The following is a 19,213-nucleotide window of genomic DNA, read 5'->3' as shown; positions in this document are numbered from 1 at the left end:
AAAAAAGGAGCGAATCGGACGTAAAACGTTAAAGGTCTCCTGATTTAGTTTGTGAATGAATGCTTATTAGAGTTTCGGCTGGAGAGTGCGTGCGGACCTGTCGGTCAGATAACAGGCGTGTGTAAGTCCTGAATCTGTATGATACAAATCTGTGTAAAATGATACCGGGTGCTGTAATCACTCATCTGGTTACGTTATTACATTGACCACCACACCCCCGACCCAAAAGAAAGGACGTATTATTGGCTTCCCCTAATTTTTTACCCACGCCACGCTACTGGTTGGTGATTGGCTAATGGTTACACAAGCCAAAACATCGTTATGACATCATAAAGTGGCCTAAATCTGATCAGCTCATTTTCAGACAGGTTTTTTTATAAATGGATCAGGACAAAAAGTGAGCGAATCTTTTTTCCTGAAACTTTCAGAATCTCTTTACACAGAGGGGACACATGTTTATGTATAAAAGACATGACAAAGTGAATTTTGCATAATAGGTGACCTTTAAAAAAGAAAAAGAAGTGTGGGTGTTGTAGTACTGAGTCGTTCCAGATAGTGGCGATAAGGCACATTGTATTTTAAGGCATCACCAAACTTTAACTCTGGCTGGTTTCAAATAAAATTGGCAGTGAAAAATAAATCTTTTTTTTTAAATCTACTTTTTTATCAAACTGTTGTCTGTCTGTCATGAATTTAACCTGTTTTTTTTATTGTTGATTTTATTATTGCAAAGTATGAAAGTGCAATGCAGTTGTTCCTCAGATTATTTCAACATTGTTTATGAAACTGAAATGAGCAATATATAACAACAAATAAATAACCAACAGCCAGCTTCACTTAGATGGACCTGCAATATCTGTCTGGACAAAGAGTGGTTCAACACGTGTGCAGTGTCTTTCATGGGTTTGATTGTGTGATTTATTCTAAATTACATTTGAATGTAACAGATCTCAGAGCACAGTCTGGCTGTTTATCCCAAAGTAGCTGCAGTCACATGAATCTGGGATTGTGTTAACAGTTTGGAGCAGAGGTTCATAACTAGTGTTTTTAACAACAGCAGGGTATGTGAAGAGGACTCAGAGCCTTTTTTGTGACTCAGCTCAAACGCCATAGTCCTATATTCTCCACAACCCCCCCTGTCGTTGCACTAAAAGCCCCTCCCCTGCACCGGGGTTAGTGGAAAAGGTCACACAGGATTCAGGCCGGCCTTTTGGACACTACTGGGGGTCAGTGGGGATGGGCACGTGTGGCAGCAGGAAGACACGCTGCTCAGCCAATGGCTCCCATCTACCCTCACCCTCACCAACATTCATAACCTGATAATGGCTGTTCCTCCATTGTTCCTCCATTGATCCGGCCGCAGAGCTCGACCCCGAGTTCAGGCTGACCGTCCCTCCACCCACAATCTGTGCCCTATTGGCAGGTGCCGAAACTGAGTTCTTGATTAATTAAACACCCTGGGGAGAGCCTCGCTGACCATGAATGAGGTTTTCACTTTCTCACGTTATGTAAGAGAAGAGCCTACAACCGCACCAGGGCTGTGCCTGTGAATATAGTATTTGGTTACATAACGCAGTACAAATAATTCACAGGGAAACATGACAAGCTTACAGGTTAGGAAGTGTGTGTAAGACATGATTGTAGCAGAAGATATGATTTTAACATATGTTGGAAAAGGTCATATACTATATATTTCTGATTAATTGAACAATTTCCTGAGGCTTTTTTAACCTGTTCCTATTTCATTTACATTTATTTAGAGCTTCAAAGATAAGTTCACTAATCCAATATAATAATTCACCCGGCAGAAAAATAAACATCAACTAATTTGTTCATATATAAATCAAATGTGGAAATGATTCTCGGTTTTTTTCTCCTCATTTTAAACTGAATATATTTTGGTTTGGGACCAACAATACAAGACATTAAAGACATCACCGGGACTTTGAGAATTCCCCACTATTTCTAGACATTTTAAAACAAACAACTGTTATCCAACTCAAGATACGTTTGTATTTAAGTTTCAAGTTCAGGAAGAAGTCTGCTGTTTCTTGTTGATTATAATGTTGCCGTTTTACTGAACTTTCTACATAAAGTACACTGCTTTATGTCAGCTCATTAAGGCAGCTTGAACCTTTAACATGGATCCATATTCCAAAAAATCAAGTGCAGGAACGTCTTTGCTGTAGAGTGCAGATTTTCTCAGCACTTCTTGTGTTTTGTTCTCTGATTGACCGGACATCCCAGCTGGGCCGCGGTCCAGCTGCTGAAAAAGGTTCACAGAGGGGGAGGAGCGTGGGAGGGGAGGTTTGATCTGCATGCACAATAAATGATGGACATTGGATCAATATCCACATTGACACAACAGCTGTCCTGCTCCTATCAATGCTTCCTCTTTAATTGCAGAACCCAGTTTTAGAGGACAAACTCATTTCCATTATCATTTTTTTTTTTCAGTCCATAGAGACCATTTGGTGTGCAGTTGGTCTCTGATACTAAGGGGTCTGCTCTCATCAATACAGAATAGTATTGATAAGGAAGAGTTAAAGGGCCTCGATTGAGCCAGTGCTGAACTCCTGCTGTTACATAATGTACAAATCCTTCATTATTTTGGTTTCAGTCCCACAATACAAAAGTTGTTTATGTAAAGCATGCAGTGTTTCAGCTGTAGTTTTTATATGTTGGTAAAGTAACTAGGAGCCATAGCTGATGAGTGTAGTTGAATACAAAGTTAAATATTTTCAGGCAGTCAACTCGAGCACTTATGCTGCATTCATAACGCCCCTTGCCACTCTACAACCAACCAAACAGAGTCTCCGTAATATGCCGCTCTATTTAACCTGCCTCTCTCTATGCATTGCTTGCTGCTGCTATTGCTGCAGCTACCTCTACGTCGCTGCTGCTTGCCTGCACCACCACCACCACCACCCCAGTTTATTTGGTTACCTTGAAAAATACAACTAATAATCACTGGTGGAAAGTAACTAAGTCAGTTTACTCGAGTACCATACTTAAGTACACATTTGAGGTACTCGAGTATTTTCTTTCTGTGCCTATATACATCTACTCCACTTCAATTCAGTGGAAATATTGTACTTATTACTTCACTACGGGCACATTTATTTAGCAGCTTTAGTTGCTTTAAGAGTTTTAAACATAGAAAATAAGAATAACTTAATGGATGTAGATCAAACTATCCATTAAGTGCCTTTAACATAGGTGGGTTGACATCACTAATTATTTGGATGCAATGGTGCTAATTGTTAAAGTATGTTTTTATGTAAATAGTTCCATCTTCAAAAATGTGAAGATTTGCTGCTTTGCCATTTACATATTTTTCTTTTCTATTTCATATTTTAGAGGGTTTTTTTCTGCAATGAGTACTTTTACTCCCAATACTTTGAGTACTGATTATACTTTTAACTTAAGTAGCATTCTCATTACAGGACTTTCACCTGTAATAGAGTATTTCTACAGTTTCAAGGCTTTATTGTCGTTTGCACATTAGCTACAGTATAGATATGGCAATGAAACACTTAGGTCACAGGCTCCTCCAACAGTGCAACATGGACATATATATAGGACATAGGACAGATAATACAGTGTAGTATTATTACATTTACTAAGTTAGAGTAAAGGATCTGAATACTTTTTTCACCTCTGCTAATAATGCAGTACTTAATTGTAGTTGCATATTCATCATTAGCAGGATAGTATGCAGTGGGATCAGGCCTTATGGTGTAAATGCATGAGTTTAGGAGATGATATAAGTGACGCACAGCTGACGGTAGGTGGCGCTGGACTGAAAGCGTCAGTCTGTGGGAGAGAGAGATGGATGGAGAGGTATCCATGATCCAGCGGAGGGGACTGCTCTCCTGCTGCTGCTCTCCCTCCTCCTGCTCAGTATCAGCGCAGCTCATCTGCAGGAAACAACTATGAGAGAGTAGCTAGCATGCAAAGACAATTCAGGTATTAATGGCGCCTGTCAAAGGGAAATTATATCAGCGGTTGCTGTTCTTGGTCGTTTTTCTTCCAATCTCAGGTAAGAAGCGTTATCGATATTATTCTGAGAGTTAAAACCCTATCACTCTGACTGTGTGTCGCTTACATGTTTGACTGTGAGGAGCCTCAACAGCAGCTCACTGCGGACCTTTAATGTTACATTTAACTAACTGACTAACGTTAAAACCTATTTAACTTAACTGGAAGAAGTACTCTGATAAAATACTTGACTATAAATGTTACTTTACACCACTCTCGGTTAGCTTGACTGAACGCAACTGAGAGTTTTCTCACCAAAAACTGTCACATCAGAAGACAGAATAACTGGAAAGTCATCAGGTTATCTAGATTAACCGGTTTGACATTGATTCTTTCTAATAAATTAACGTTATGTTTTATTTATGTAAACGACCATTGTCATGTCCGGCTGAGAATGTGTTAGCGAATTCAACTGTCATGTAACTTTAAAACTCACTAACGTTACTGTGCTCAGATACCTTTAATCAGAGGTGGGAGAAGTACTCAGATCTTGACTTGTACTGAAGTAAAAGTAGAAGTATTGTAGGAATACTCTGTTACAAGTTAAAGTCCTGCAATCAAGATGTTACTCAAGTAAAAGTAGAAAAGTATCAGCATAAAAATAAACTTAAAGTACCAAAAGTAAAAGTACTCATTATGCAGATAGCCCAATTTTAGAATAATTTATATATCATTATGTTTTGATTATATTCATTGATTAATTTGCAGCTAGTTTTAATTACTTTGTAAGCTTGTGGATTTACTCCAGGTGTAACTAAAGTCTTATGTAAGTGTTGATTATCTTTCATCATTAATCCAATTCTGCAAAGTAAGGTATTACATAAATGTAGTGGAGTAAAAGTACAGAATGTACCTCTGAATTGGAGAGGGGTAGAAAAACAAAGTAGAAAAAACTTTTAAATACTCAAGAGAAGTACTAGTACTTGAGTCAATATACTGTGTTACTTTACACCACTGATTTTAATGAAGAGTAAGACATCAGGCTATCAAAATATTTTATACTGTTACTCAAGTGAAAGTAAAGTATTATTTACAAAATGTCGCCTAGTGTACTGTACTGTATCACATGGACTCTCAGTGGGACCTGTCACAGCGTTATGTTATTATGTAATCCTGACAAAGAGGATGATTAAGAATATGTTCAAGCCATGTAGCATTTTTAAGGTTGAAATTTGTAAAGCTATTTGAACATACTTTGTACACTTTTATTTAAACAGTAGCCTAACTTGTGTCAGATAAATGTAGTGGAGTCAAAAGTAGCCTACCATAACTCCTTCTGAATTCTGTTCTTAGCTACAGCTATAGACAAAATATAGTATTAAGGGGATTAACATGCTGTCGATACCTACCATGTGTATCGATCCTATTGATGTTTAAAAATGAGCAGTATTAGCTGGGTTATATTGTTAAGTGTACAGAGTGTTTAGTTACAGTGTGACTCTTTGATCTTCTAACCAGGATTATCCAATTACAGAGCTGAAATAAGAGCCCAGCAGTGTGTCAGTCCAACAAAGGGCCAATGCTAGTACAAAATCAATACACATCATATCAGCCTTAAAGTTGGTGTTGGCGATACGGCTCAATGAAGTCATATTCTGTGGCCCTGCTTCTAAAGAGATGATGACTTTAAAGAACAGGTTGTTATGTAATTGTTCTGAATTGATAGTAAAAAACCTGCATGTATTCAGTTGATCTATTGAAGCGTAGCATGTTACAAATGACACTGTGTCTCTTTTCAAAGGTCCAATTGATGGAACATTACATAAAGCTCATGCTGAGTGTTCAGTTAGTAATAGGTTTCTGTGTAAACCAAAGAGACTAATGGGATCAAACAGTTTCACCTTCAGCTAGTGACTTTATGAGCCGTAAGTGATTGGATTAAAGTGGTGCAGAAAGAAAGCTACAATGTGATTTACTGTAGAGGACAGTAGCCTGCAAGCCTCCCGCATCTTGTATTTCACCCAATAGCAGGGTGTTTTAAGTAGTCCCACACATCTATCCAACTGAGACTATAAACAGTGATAATATCCATCCAAAGGAAGCTGAGCCACAACTTCCTTTACTGAGTATAAACTCTTTAAAATAACTTAAAGCCTGACTTTAAATAACTGTTTCAATGCCTTAGATGTTTTCACTGAACTTCTGTTGGTGCTGGTTGCATCATTCACTTCTAATTAGCTTTTTCTCTCTCCTTCTGCAGGTGTTTTATGCTTTAGTGAGTTATTTTTCATCAAGGAGCCCCATGATGTCACCGCCATGCGGAAAGAAGCTGTTATTTTGGACTGTCAGGCGCATGGGGAGTCACCCATCCACGTCAGATGGCTCAAAAACGGAGTAAAAGTGTTGGAGAACGACCGGGTGTACCGGCTCTCCAATAGCTCCCTTTTTATTTCGGAGGTGGAGAGCAGGAGAGGAGACAAATCAGATGAAGGGCTCTATCAGTGCCTTGCTCAGAACAAATATGGCGCAATCCTGAGCCAGAAAGCCCGTCTAACAATCGCAAGTAAGTATCATGCTGCAGTCACCATGGAAACATAAGAGTGTGATGGACAACTTCAATCATAATCAGACAATGAGATGTCTTATATTCTGGCTATTTCTTTTGCTGCTCAGCGTTGCAATCAAAGCAGCTTTGGTGGTAGTGGAGGAAGGGTCTTCAAAGTAAGACCCCAAAATAGATGCTGTGGAGGGGATATATGCCCATTGGTGTGGTAATGAAGGAGCAGCAGATCTGAAAGGTCAGGATCTGTCCAGGACACCGGCTCTCCAATGCTAAAGAGCAGATGACCCCTATTCAGAGGCCGGGCTTTCATGTTATTGCACCCTGACCGTTTGAGGAATTGTTCTTTTGGAATGCTTTCTCCTCCAGTGCTGCGCAAGTTGGCCTCGAAATTGAAGGGGGGAGAGGAGAAGCTTCAGGCAGAGTTGGTCTTTTGGGACATTATATCCCCTCCTCCCACACCATGGGCCATGCATCTTGCTGTGCCACTTTTGTGTGTGTGGTCATCTTTGTACCCCCACCCAATGCACTTAAATGTGCATATTTATTATTGCTGAGATGTGGATTTACTTTGAAGGAAGACAATAGCAATCCTTGACATAGGATAATAGTCCTTGTCTCCATGTGTTTCAATAGTGGAAGATTATTTTACCTTAAAGTTCATTCATCCTCTGTTCTGAGGTCCAAAAAGTTATTGTTGAGTTGCAGAACAATAACTGATGATTTTTTATTTTTATTTAAACAGATTAAAAACATTATTACAAATGTTTGCTCTCATGTTAGAACAAAATGGGTTTGTATAACATTACCAGCAATAATGGAATAGTTGTTATGAACTTTGGTTTAATGGGGTGCAATTAGGAGTGAGTCATTTAACAGTTGTTGAGTTTTTAAGCTGGTTAACGTGAACTATTTTGAAGTTGTTCCTGACTACATGTGATGTTGTAAATGATCAGTTATAAGTCAGATATTTTCTGGTATTTAAAAGGAACATATTGTTTATTAATTCATTGAGTGGTGTACATGCTTTATAGTAAAAAGTTAAGTGGTAATAAAGGCTGGCAGTAAGCTTTACTAGTTTGTTTTAAAATGACACTTAGACCAGCTTGAGGGTCTATCTGGAAGCTCGTAAAATTTGCACATACCTGAGAAATGCTCAGTTGAAGGACACAGAGGCAGCAGTGGGGGCTGCTGCGAGTGGTGTGCCAACACACATACGCACACACACACAAATGCTTTGAATTGCTGTTTCCCAGTATCACTGCCTTACCCCGAGTGTCTAAATGACCAAACTTTATTGCAGGTCTTACAAGGTCAGTAGGGGCTGGAGGCTTTGCACACAATTGTGTTCTGCCTCACCACTCTGGTGAAAGAATGAAAAGCTTTTCTCTCTGACCGTTTTGGTCCACATTCCCTCCATGCTTGCAAAAGTAAAGGGATGCTTTGGGGCAAGTTGTTTGTCCTGATATCAGTGGACAGAACAGCTGGACATTTTCACCACTTAAACGCCTATTACATAACTTGTGTAATTTAACATCCAAGGCTGATTCTAAGCTTACAGTCTAATTGAGAAGTCAGGGTGGCAATCCTCATTAAACAGCATGACTTTATTTTATGAACTGCTTTTTGTCTTGCCCTAAAAGGATTTTGGCAACATGTGGTTATATGTTTTCAATCTATTATAGCTGTACATGGCATTCAGTTTATTTTTCAACATTTTGATCCAGCTGTCAGTCTGTCCTTAACACATGTTAATTCTTCATCTGAAAGATGGATGGTGTATCATGTCTTGATACCGCCTTTCCAGAGCCAAATAAAGCCACATTTTGTATCGATATTGATGCTATCATTTGGATTTGTACAGCTTAGTTCTTTGTGATATGTGGTTAAAATGACAATGTTTCATCGTACCAGCGGTGAGCTTTTTAATTCTCTGCTCTTATGTCGAAGCGATGGACCTGCCAGTTGTTCTTTGAGGAATGTGATGGTGATAGAGGGTAACCTTAAACATTGGGTTTGCTAAAGCACAAAGGTGAGAAGGGATTTGGACTTGATGAAAAGGAATGTGACACATGAGCCTCACCATGTGACTTTTGTCAATAGACTTTAGATTGATGGGGATTTTAGCAGAGTGATTGCCTCCTGAGTTAGCTTCCTTTTGTAGCCTCTTGTACCATGTGATCACAGGTATACAAAGGGCATAATGTCAGATTTCTCGTTAGGTTTTGCAGGTACGTCTTAGTGTGGCCCCCGTATTGGTGTAAACTAGGCACTATGAGATGGTGAAAACTGTCCTGAGGTGTCAGGTTTCTAGGATGCATTGCAGTCTGGATGGTTTAAGACATGGTGATTGAAAATCATTGTCCAGTCTGTGATGGTAATGCTCTGTTGTACTCTGGCATTATTGATGCGGTAAAGTCTTGGGACCAATTCCTGGAACAGATGAAATTGAGGGCGTCTGGGTAACCTTGTAGAAAGTAGGCTTGGGCCTGTGTTGAAGGATGGCTTAAATAACACCTGTGTTACGTTCTCACTGATTGAGTCCATTTATTTAGGAAAACTATACTGATTGTAACTTGTCATTACCCTCAGAAAGGGCCTTATGCATTTGTTGCAAACATAACATAATGGTAGGCAAAAAAAGACAGTTCAACCCAACATTTAAAAAGCAAATCCCTGCCTCTGCTTTCTCTCAAATATAATGGAAATAGATAACACTTTGCTTATAGTGCCAAAAGCCCCAAATAAATTAATTTGCAAAACTTGTTAACCACCATCACCATACAAAAGTAAGCTACTACTAGTATGAGAGGCTCATGCTTAATCAGGGGCGGGTATTGGCTATTAGGAAGAAAAATACCCCAAATGAACCCTAACTGCTCACAAGGTGGAATATCTTAAGTAAACTGGGCCAAGGTGCCTGGAAACAGATCTAGCTGTTGTTTTTAATATGAGTCCTTTGTTGGTGCCTTTGTTGTGCTTGATGAATAAAAAGTAACCTAATCAAACATTTATTTTGTGGTGACCACGTAATTTGAAACTGTCATCCAGAGGTATCTGTTTCAGGGTTGAGCTGATTCAACTTTCTATCTCCAGCAGAACAAGTGCTATTGCCTTTAAATGGATTAAGCTTTGGAGTTTTTTAAAGAAGCTACAGCTGCTAATGTACAAAGTTTGTTTTAACTCAATGATGTGTCCATAGGAAGCCAGGCCAGGACCACAGCATTATTTCTAGTTGCTAAGGAATGTTTCTGACAAGCACTGGCTCGGTCCAATTAGAAACCCCCATAAGACGAAAGTAAACCTTGCAAGTGTTAGCTGTGGTATGAATGGATGAAATGGCCTGAAGTGAGACAACTCTCTGCCTGGAATCTTGTTTTTCTCCTCTGCTGGACACGAAAGGTTACCATGGTTCCCCTGAACCGCAGGCCCAGGGGTCAAAGGTTTCTTTAAATTGTTCAATAGATGGAGGGCCGTGCGACAGAGCACAGGACTTAAATCTTTCCTACAATAATGTGGGATGCTCATCTAGTTTTATCAGTTGCTGCAATGGTCATTAGTGCCATAGTCAGTGGGTTTACTTTTCTCTCTCTCTGATCTATCATGTTATAACCAACTTTTATTTTCCTAAACTTTTTGTTGCTGCCATGGAAAAGTATATTAGTGCGGTTAAAAAAAGACTTTTCAAAGATTGACTTCTTCAGTTCCCTGTTATGATACGGAGATTAAAGACAATGCAGCCACTGTTTGCGGTGAGTGGAGGGTTGCTGTTGAATGATTGGAAAACTTTGTAGCAGAGATAAGGGGTTGGAGGAGGGGGATGAATGCTCCTTCCCAACACCGCTCCCCCACCGCCCGCCCGGTGCTTTCAGAGGTCACGCTGCTCATGGGAATAGCTCTTTGTTTGGCCAGGCCAGTGGTCACTTGACTGTCCTGCAGCCTGTGTAGCAGCAGCACATCTGCCAGCCAGTCAGTGATTGATTTGTTGGCTTTTTTCAGCTTTGCATTCTTCTCCTTCTTGCTTATCAGCCTCCTTTTTCCCCCGATCCTTTTATTAATCTTCAGCGGGGGTCATGGAACACTTTAAAAGGCTCATCACTCAATTAGATGGAGGTTTTTTCAGTAAAGGTGTGGGAGGAGTAAATGAAGATTGAACTTATTTTGGTGTAACCATGTGGTGCACTCCATAGGACCAATAGGAAGACTCTCAAACCTTAGTGATTCAATGGAGCTTTTTTCAGGGCTTCCTGATGCTTAAAGCTATCAATCTAGCAGGCGCCCTGCAGGATCATGAGAAGATGATACATTTGAATGTCTCTCCTAAAAGATTGGACTCTAAGGGGGGGGAGGGGTTAGGTTGGGGACGGCCAGGGGCCATCACAGCATCTACATAACTGAGCATAGCAACACTGAAGCGGCTTCTGTCATCATGTATCAGGACATGGAAAACCACATTGAATTAAACATACTCTCTTTGACTCTTGATGACAACAATTGTTTGGATTATTAAACAACATGACTTATTCTTTGAATATTTATTTTGGACTTTCTCAGGTTGTTTCTTTTAAGTGAAAAACTAATAATAATTTCTTGTTTTTTCCGCTGATTTTACAAAACAGCTTTTTTTCCTTGTTTGACAATTTCATTATGATATATTTTCTTTGCACTTCAGTGTCAGGATTTATTTGATACAAAGTGTGTTCCTTACCTTCATAAGACCCATAGGAAATATAAAGTGCATATTGTTTATATTGAATTGCCACGTTTCAATGCACTCTATTATTTAGAATAAGAATCAGAAACAAGTTTACTGCCAAGTAACATACGAGGAATTTGTCTTGGTATTATGGTGCAAACATATCCTCCATACATAAAAATAAAAAGAATGACAGCAGCATAGACCAAAACACAAGCTTGTTGTCCCATATGCTTGTGTGTCGTGGAAATCAAAAAATATATTTTTGGTTTAAATGAAGAGATACATTGACTTTCAAGATTAGTAATTAAAGGATTCATATGATTTTCAGCACAAAATCACAGAGAAATCCACTCATATGCAGGTAGACTATAATGGTGCTGAGGCCTGACTTAGGAACCGACCACAGTAACCAGAGGAGAGAGAGGGCTGAACTCATTCCTGGTATTTGTAAGGGAACCTTTGTTTGGGCCTGACCTGTCCACTGACCTTCAGTTTGTTGAGCTGCTGCCATCAGCAGACCCATCTGTTGCAGGCAGAAATGAAGCAAATATATGTTTACTCTTCAGATTTGGACTGTGTTGAAACGTTCTGTAGTTAACAGAGAAGAGTTGTTGACAGACTCATGTTTGTACATCTTTAGCTTTGAATTCAGACCTAAGGACATCGCTGTCACTTTACATCAAGCATGCAGTTAGTTTAATCACTGTTATTCAACATGCAACAACTGGCCCACATATATAGTTTTATTTGTTGTAGTTGCTAAACTGGGACATGTCATCGATACAGCAGAAAAGGATATCATTACAAAACAGCATTTCAAACGTTGCAGCTGGAGGAGGAACTCAGAGATTTATAGGCGGCTAGCAGTGAGCAGGAGAGCTTTGGGGTGGTCATGTTGGGTTGTGTGTTTGGTGCTAGCCAGGATTTGTGGAGGTCAAAGGTGAGAGGTGAGATTGCTGGGAAGCCAGAACTGTTTCTTCATGCTTTTAGGCTGAGGAATTTATTCTTCTAGTCTTGTTGGTTAAATCTATGTATGGCACACAAAAGGGAAATGTTGTATTATTTGGTGGAATAAAAGAACATAGGCACACACATGAAAGTGGAAAACATAATAGTAGTCTTTATTATCACACATATTTAAAGTAAATGACATGTTCTTTTTCTCATCTTCACATTAGATGCCCCACGGCTAACATCATCGTTCAAAGCAGGTCACCCTCCCATATCAGTATAGTGCTCTTATCAATGCTTGACCATCCCTAGCCGTTATAGATTTCCCTCCCTGTCTTAGTAGTTTATCAATAATCAATAATCATCCCGCAGCTTGTCAATCCAGCAGGGAGGCAGAGGATCACTGCAGCTCATCTCTCATGCCCTGCAGTCATATCACTTCAGCACATTAATGGCATTTTTGAGCCTGCGTTAACTCTGGGGGTGGGACAGTGTGAGGGTGTGATGGAGGGGGGTTTGAATGCCTCTCCCTGCTTCTGTCCTCACATCATACAACCAGAGTGGAGCTAATAGGGGCAGCAGCTCAGGACTAATTTGATTAAATGTGTCCTGACGGCAGTTTGGCAGTCCTTTACGACAACTCTAAAGCCACCATAAAATAGAGCTCTACAACTAAATAACCTTTACATTTGAAAATGTGAGTCTTCATAACTTTATCCCAGCAACTGAAACTTTCTCCGTTCACAAAATGAATTTCTCTTTCCTCCACAAGACTCAGCTGGATTTGAAGCCAAGGCGCTGTGTAAAAGTCATAATTCACTGAATGGCAGTCATAGCTCTCCTGCTGTTTAGCACCACAACACCTGGCAACACCGCTTACACGCAGCCATCCATCATGGCCCTCACAGACACTGCAGTGAGTTTATGGCACTGGACCTTCTACACTTTTCTCGAAAGCAGAGGGTTCCACAGGAGAGTGTTGCATGTCTGAAAAATAAACGAATACAGATGTTGGATATCCAATCAGGACAAAGAGTTATGATTGGTAAATAGCAAGTCAGACAATTCTGTAGTTTCACTGTTTTCCCAGTTTCACGTTTGTTTCCTGGTTAGTTGTTCACTTAGGAAATGATTTACTTGCATACATATTGAAGGTTATCCACATTATGTATATGTGTATTGTGGGTGCCTTGCAGCATCTTGTAAACGTTGTTGCAGAAAACAACCATTTTGGAATTTTTTGGGGATGTCTTTTCACACTGAATATCTGTCAGATGCTATTTCAACTTGATGCGCTTCTTCCTGCTTCTTCTTTGCTAAGTGTCTCACTGCAGCAGAAGAAGCTTTAGAAGTGTTCACAGAGGTCACAGTGTGTTTATTTATCCATTACTTAACATGGGGATAGTTTCATGCTGAGAGCAGCCCGGCAGTTTAGCATCTTGAAACGCACCTACTGAAATTACAAATAATGTTATTTAGCAGAATACAACATTCAACAGCCTTTTCTTCTGGTCCATTGGAAAAATAATTGACAGTCTATTGATTTGTCCATCTCAGTCTGTACCATGAATGACTATATATAATATACACGATAATGAATAGGATGTGAGCTTGCTGTGATGCCTACTGTTTTCTGGTCATTTCAGTACTTGCTCTATTTCACAAACAGCAGTGCAATTGATTTATTTTAGCCAATGATTGACCTCAGACTTCTGCAGTTTTTTGAGCTGAGAGGGGGACGGTACAGCAGTGGGTGACCTTAATGGCTTTCAGGACTTTTATGGCCCAGGATGAACCACTGTCAAAGAGCATTCATTAACAAAAAAGGCTAAAAACAACTTCAATCATTATAAAATACATACACTTCTCTTGGCTGGTTCAGCATAAAAGGACTTATTGTAATTCATGTTGGGCCTCATTTGCTTGCCGCTCAGCTGGTGGCTGACAACAGCTCAGTTTCAGGGAAACTCTATCCTCGCAGGATGTAGCTGTTCCACTCCAGTCATCACCTTCCTCAGCAGGTCTGTAGCTTTAGGTCATCGTCTCTCTGTTTTCTGACATCCAGTGGATTGGACTGAGATGGATGGATGTCTGAAACACATCAATATGTTTGTAAACAAGGAGAGTTCAATCAGAAATAAATAGTAAGTTAATCATCCTTTGAGTTGATCTTGGAGAGCGGGTCACAAGCACTATATTACCGTTTAATTGTAGGCTATACAAATATTAATAGGGATAATATAATCTGTCCCTGATGACACTTTGATGAATGTCTCTGTAACCTTAACATTGTGGGCAGTTGAGCAGGGCTTTTGACTGATGTTCTTGGATGTTCTAGGTCTTGGGTGATTTGTTATGTGCTTTAGTTTTATGTCAAACATGATTTGTGGGAAACGCATGGAGTGAAATACAACACCAGCTTTCACAACACCTCAAGGGAAAATAGTTTGCTTTGACCTTTTCTAGGAAAGCTTCCACGTAGGCTAAAAGATAAAAACATGAAAACTCTCGTGGTTGCACGGAGGAATTGGACCGTACAAGAGTTTTGTGTCTTTTTAGAAACTAGGCCACTTGTGGTTTTTATTGCGATAAAGTAAATGTTCAACCTGAAGAGAGCTGAAGAGAATTTGATAAAGGAAGCTGCGCTACTTCCCTCACACTGAAAGACAGTGCCATCTCATTCTGACACTATAAGATGAAGGAAAAAACATTAAAGTCGTCTCTTTGTTCTTCTGCAGGTATCTCAGCTTTTACAATCCAGCCGACGTCCATCGCGGTGACTGAAGGCTCAGTCGCCAGGTTTGCCTGCAAAATCAGTGCCCACCCTCCTTGCATCATCACTTGGGAGTTCAATCGGGTCTCGTTACCCCTTGCCACAGAGAGGTAAGCACTGTTTTCAGTTTCATACTTCATGGTGTAGGCCTTACTGGACAGCAGAGTTTTATTTACATGAAACATAATCTGTGACCATTATCATCCATTATGAGTTTTTATGAATGTTTGATGTGTCATTTCTCCAATGCTGAATCCTATCCAGAATCACCGTCCTGCCCAGTGGTGTGCTTCAGATCCACGGGGTGCAGCGGAAAGATGCTGGAAACTATCGGTGTATCGCCGCCAACATCGCCAGCCGCCGCCGAAGCATAGAGGCCTCGCTCACTGTCACCCCAGGTCTGTCAGATGGTCTACATTAATGTCTTTAAGATGTCAGGAAATTGTGAAAAAGGTCCATCCCAAAGTCATGTTTTTAAAAGTCTTGTATTGTCACCCCAAAACATTTGTTTTCAGTTGAATATGATATAAAACTGAGAAAAACAGGAAACATCCTTGTCAAGAAGATGTTGGTGTTTTAGTGTGACTGCAGATGGAAATTCATTTATAGCTAAATCTGGCATTAATGTTCTTCTCTTTTTTGATTTTGTTCATGCACAGTCCTTGTAATAAAATAAAGTCTACAAATAATAATAAACAAAGTTTAAAATTAGCAGATATGAACTCATACTTCAAAATGACAGTAAGGTAACAGTGTCTGCCTCTCAAGCAGTTGTGGTCAACAGTTCGTTGAAAGGCTTATTTGTTAACTAAAGTGTTAGCACAGAGAGAGCATGTCCACTTGAATCTGTGATACCAATCCCATCAGATCACATTCACTAAACCTGCTCCCCCCCTCCCCCTCACAGCCCCCAGGCCCTCGCTTCCCCAGAGGCCGCGCATTATCGTCGGGCCACAGAACATTTCAGTGTCGCTGCACCAGAATGCCATCCTGGAGTGCATGGCCACAGGCAATCCCCGACCCATCCTCTCCTGGAGCCGAGCGGACAGCAAGTCTATTGACGTTTACAGCACCAAAGTGTTGGGAAATGGCAACCTCATCATCACCGACATCAAGCCCCAGCATGGAGGCGTCTATATGTGCAGAGCCACCACTCCTGGCACGCGAAACTTCACAGTCTCTTCAGCCAACATCACCGTGTTAGGTAAAGACATACCGCAGTTTGGCTGTGTATGTTTTTTGATTGAAAATGTGGGGTTAAAATGTTAAATATATTTTCATTAATGTTCTTTTTCTAAAGCACCCCCTTCCTTGGTTGAGTGGCCGGAGAGCCTGACCCGTCCACGAGCCGGCACCGCCCGCTTCGTGTGTCAAGCTGAAGGAGTTCCAACGCCTCAAATCACTTGGTTCAAGAACGGAGAGAAAGTTCACTCTAACGGTCGATTCAAGATGTACAACAGGTGATTCCCCCTTTCATTTAAGAGAACACCCATTCATATTTAAACATGTGTGCGTCTGTATTTAAAGAGATAATGAAAACAGGAAGACAGACTAATTTTACTGTACCATAAAATGCTCATTTAACAGTCTTTGTTGTTCAGTTTAAAACAATATAAATAAATAATGCACTACTTTCCTTACAGTAGAAAGGAAACTGAATAATTTACATTAGGGCAAAAAGGATTTAACATGGTATAGTTATTCAACTGTCAGTGCTTGTTAAAGGTAATTATAGAATGATAACACACTGCTAAACAAGCCTCAGGATATGACCATGTGTGCATAATCTTAATCTGTGTGTTTCTGTGTCTCATAGCAAACTGGTCATCAACCAGATCATCCCTGAGGACGATGCCATCTATCAGTGCCAGGCAGAGAACGAGCAGGGGTCGGTCCTCTCCATGGCCAGGCTCATCGTGGTGATGTCTGAAGACCGGCCCAGTGCTCCCAGGAATATCCGAGCTGACACCGTGTCGAGCTCCGCGATCCTTCTGGCGTGGGACAGGCCTCAGTTCAACGCAGATAAAGTTATTGCTTACTCAGTGCACTACATGAAGGCTGAAGGTGAGTGGTGTGCAAACAAACAAGAGACAACAGGAATTAGATTTGCAATGTCTTTTTGTCACATAGGGATATTATCTCTATTGTACAGCATTATTTTTTTTGCACTAAATGTGTAAATTCAGAATATCTCCAGTTTAAATCCTGAGAGAAAAACTGTTTAGGAAGTTCAATTCTGCCACTTCCTATCTAGAAAATATATAGTGGGACCTTTCGGTTTTTTATTAACACCATGTTGGTGGGATGAGGGAAAAGAAAGAAAAAGGAAATATCTTTTTCTAGAATAAAGCCGAACAACTGCTTTTCTTGAGAAACAGGAACATTCCTTTATGGACTGTGGCCCTGTGGAGTTTCAAGATGCAGGGTCCCTTCCTTTTGGCTGCTAAAATGCAGGATGCACACACAACTATTCATTAAAGCACAAGGGTTGTATTGTGGAAGCAGAAAAGCCTTAAAGCCTTTCAGCCTTCCTGGGAACCCTTGCTGTGGACGACAAGAGTCACATTCAAACAATGCAACATTCGAGAAAAAAAAATCAGCTTGGTCATTCAAGCACTACACTTAATTATAATGGCCCTCACTTCCATTGGGGAGGTGAAATGTACAGAAAAGAACACCTGCCGGATTCTGTTGGGGATAATGAGGTCAACATAAAAAGAACAAGTTGAACAAATTCCCTCCATTTTACTCTTGAATTACTGGCATCCGTCCGGAGTTTTTCTGCACTTGATTTAGATTTAGTGACACAATCTTCTTGGTCCCGGTCACAAAGAATGGCTGTTCATTGAGATTGACAGAGTATCTGACAGTACGCTCTGCACCTGAGGTGACAGAAAACCCAGCAGTAAATGGAGGCTCTTATGAAAGGAGGAACTAATTAGTCTGTGTGATGGAGTGTCTAAAAGTGTGTATTCTGTGAGGACCGTTAGAGGGAGTGAATTGGACAGGAAGGCAGACTTTGTTACACTTTTCTGAGAGGCTTAGTGGGGCATCCAGAATACAGGCTTTTTTTTTTGCGCAAGTACCTTGTTTACAAAGTCAGAAATCAGACCATGTCTTTTCTTACCCTGGGAAGAAAATACATCTTTGTGTGAATGTTCTAATCTGCTTTAATTAAATACATATTCCACAATAGGTCATTTATAAAAACTGCTACAAGTAAACATAGAAATGAATGTTCAAAAACTGCTCCAGGAAGTGATGACTGTTGATATAAGATATTTTGTTATTGCATGATTATGATTTTGTTCCGTACCAACAACAGCAGTTCTCATCAGAAGCACTATTGATTGTGTTTATATAAGTCTCCTTTAACGATGTTATAATTGGTCCAGGACTAAACAACGAGGAATATCAAGTTGTGATTGGAAACGATACAACTCGCTACATTATTGATGACCTGGAGCCGGCTCGAAACTACACTTTCTACGTGGTGGCCTACATGCCCATGGGAGCCAGCCGCATGTCGGACAACGTGTTCCAGCACACACTCGAGGATGGTGAGGCATACACTCAGTGAAGGTCACAAACACTAAAATACCGATCAGAAGTAAGACATGTATAGAGAGTGTGATGGGCAGATAAAGGACAAACGGCCATTATCGATCTACAGAGACCATGTTATTCCATTGGGAGCTCAGAGGATGTTTGTTTATAACATATTGTAGGTGCTGTAAATGAGCTTGCTTATTGATGTAGAGATAAACTCATTATTTGAACAGTGTGTGTACATGTATGTGTGTGTGCCTACTTACACAAGCTCCAATGCATACATCTAATGCCTTGTGAGTGATTTTGAATTCCATGAAAACCTCATTTGTTCATGACCTGTGGGTCAAAGGCTGCCCTGTGTCTGTCTACATGACTGAAGTTATGAAATGATTTTACATAGCAGGCAGGGCAAGCTGGAGGTCAGCCTAAATAGGTGCTCTGGTTAGACGATTAAATCAAGTTATAATCAGGGTAAAACATTTCTTTTTTTACATGCAAGACCCTTTGTAACCTCGTGAAAATATGACTTAAAATGATCTTGCATCATATTCTGAAATGTGATTACCAACTGTAGCCACCATGAGTAACTGAGGTTCATTTCTGGCCCACTGATTGGAATAATGCCATGAAACAGCCCTGCATTGATTTGCAAGAAATTGAATAAGACACATCATTTGTATTGGTGTACATAATTATA

The 19,213-nt window shown here is 40.2% G+C and overlaps 1 protein-coding gene across 1 annotated transcript in view; it reads left to right on the top strand.

Moving 5' to 3' along the window:
* Positions 1 to 13,948, top strand: part of nedd4a (NEDD4 E3 ubiquitin protein ligase a) — a 43,522-nt gene extending 29,574 nt beyond the window's left edge. The window contains exon 26 of the mRNA XM_010795627.1: positions 13,910 to 13,948. Within this exon, the coding sequence (XP_010793929.1) occupies positions 13,910 to 13,948 (39 nt within the window). The remainder of the gene's footprint in view (positions 1 to 13,909) is intronic.
* Positions 13,949 to 19,213: the final 5,265 nt, after the last annotated feature.

This window comes from Notothenia coriiceps, unplaced genomic scaffold (assembly GCF_000735185.1).
Source record: "Notothenia coriiceps isolate Sejong01 unplaced genomic scaffold, NC01 NC01_scaffold00037246, whole genome shotgun sequence".
In the NCBI taxonomy this organism is placed as follows: domain Eukaryota; kingdom Metazoa; phylum Chordata; class Actinopteri; order Perciformes; family Nototheniidae; genus Notothenia; species Notothenia coriiceps.
Note: the sequence above shows the minus strand (reverse complement) of the source record. Positions and strands in the feature narration are given on the sequence as shown.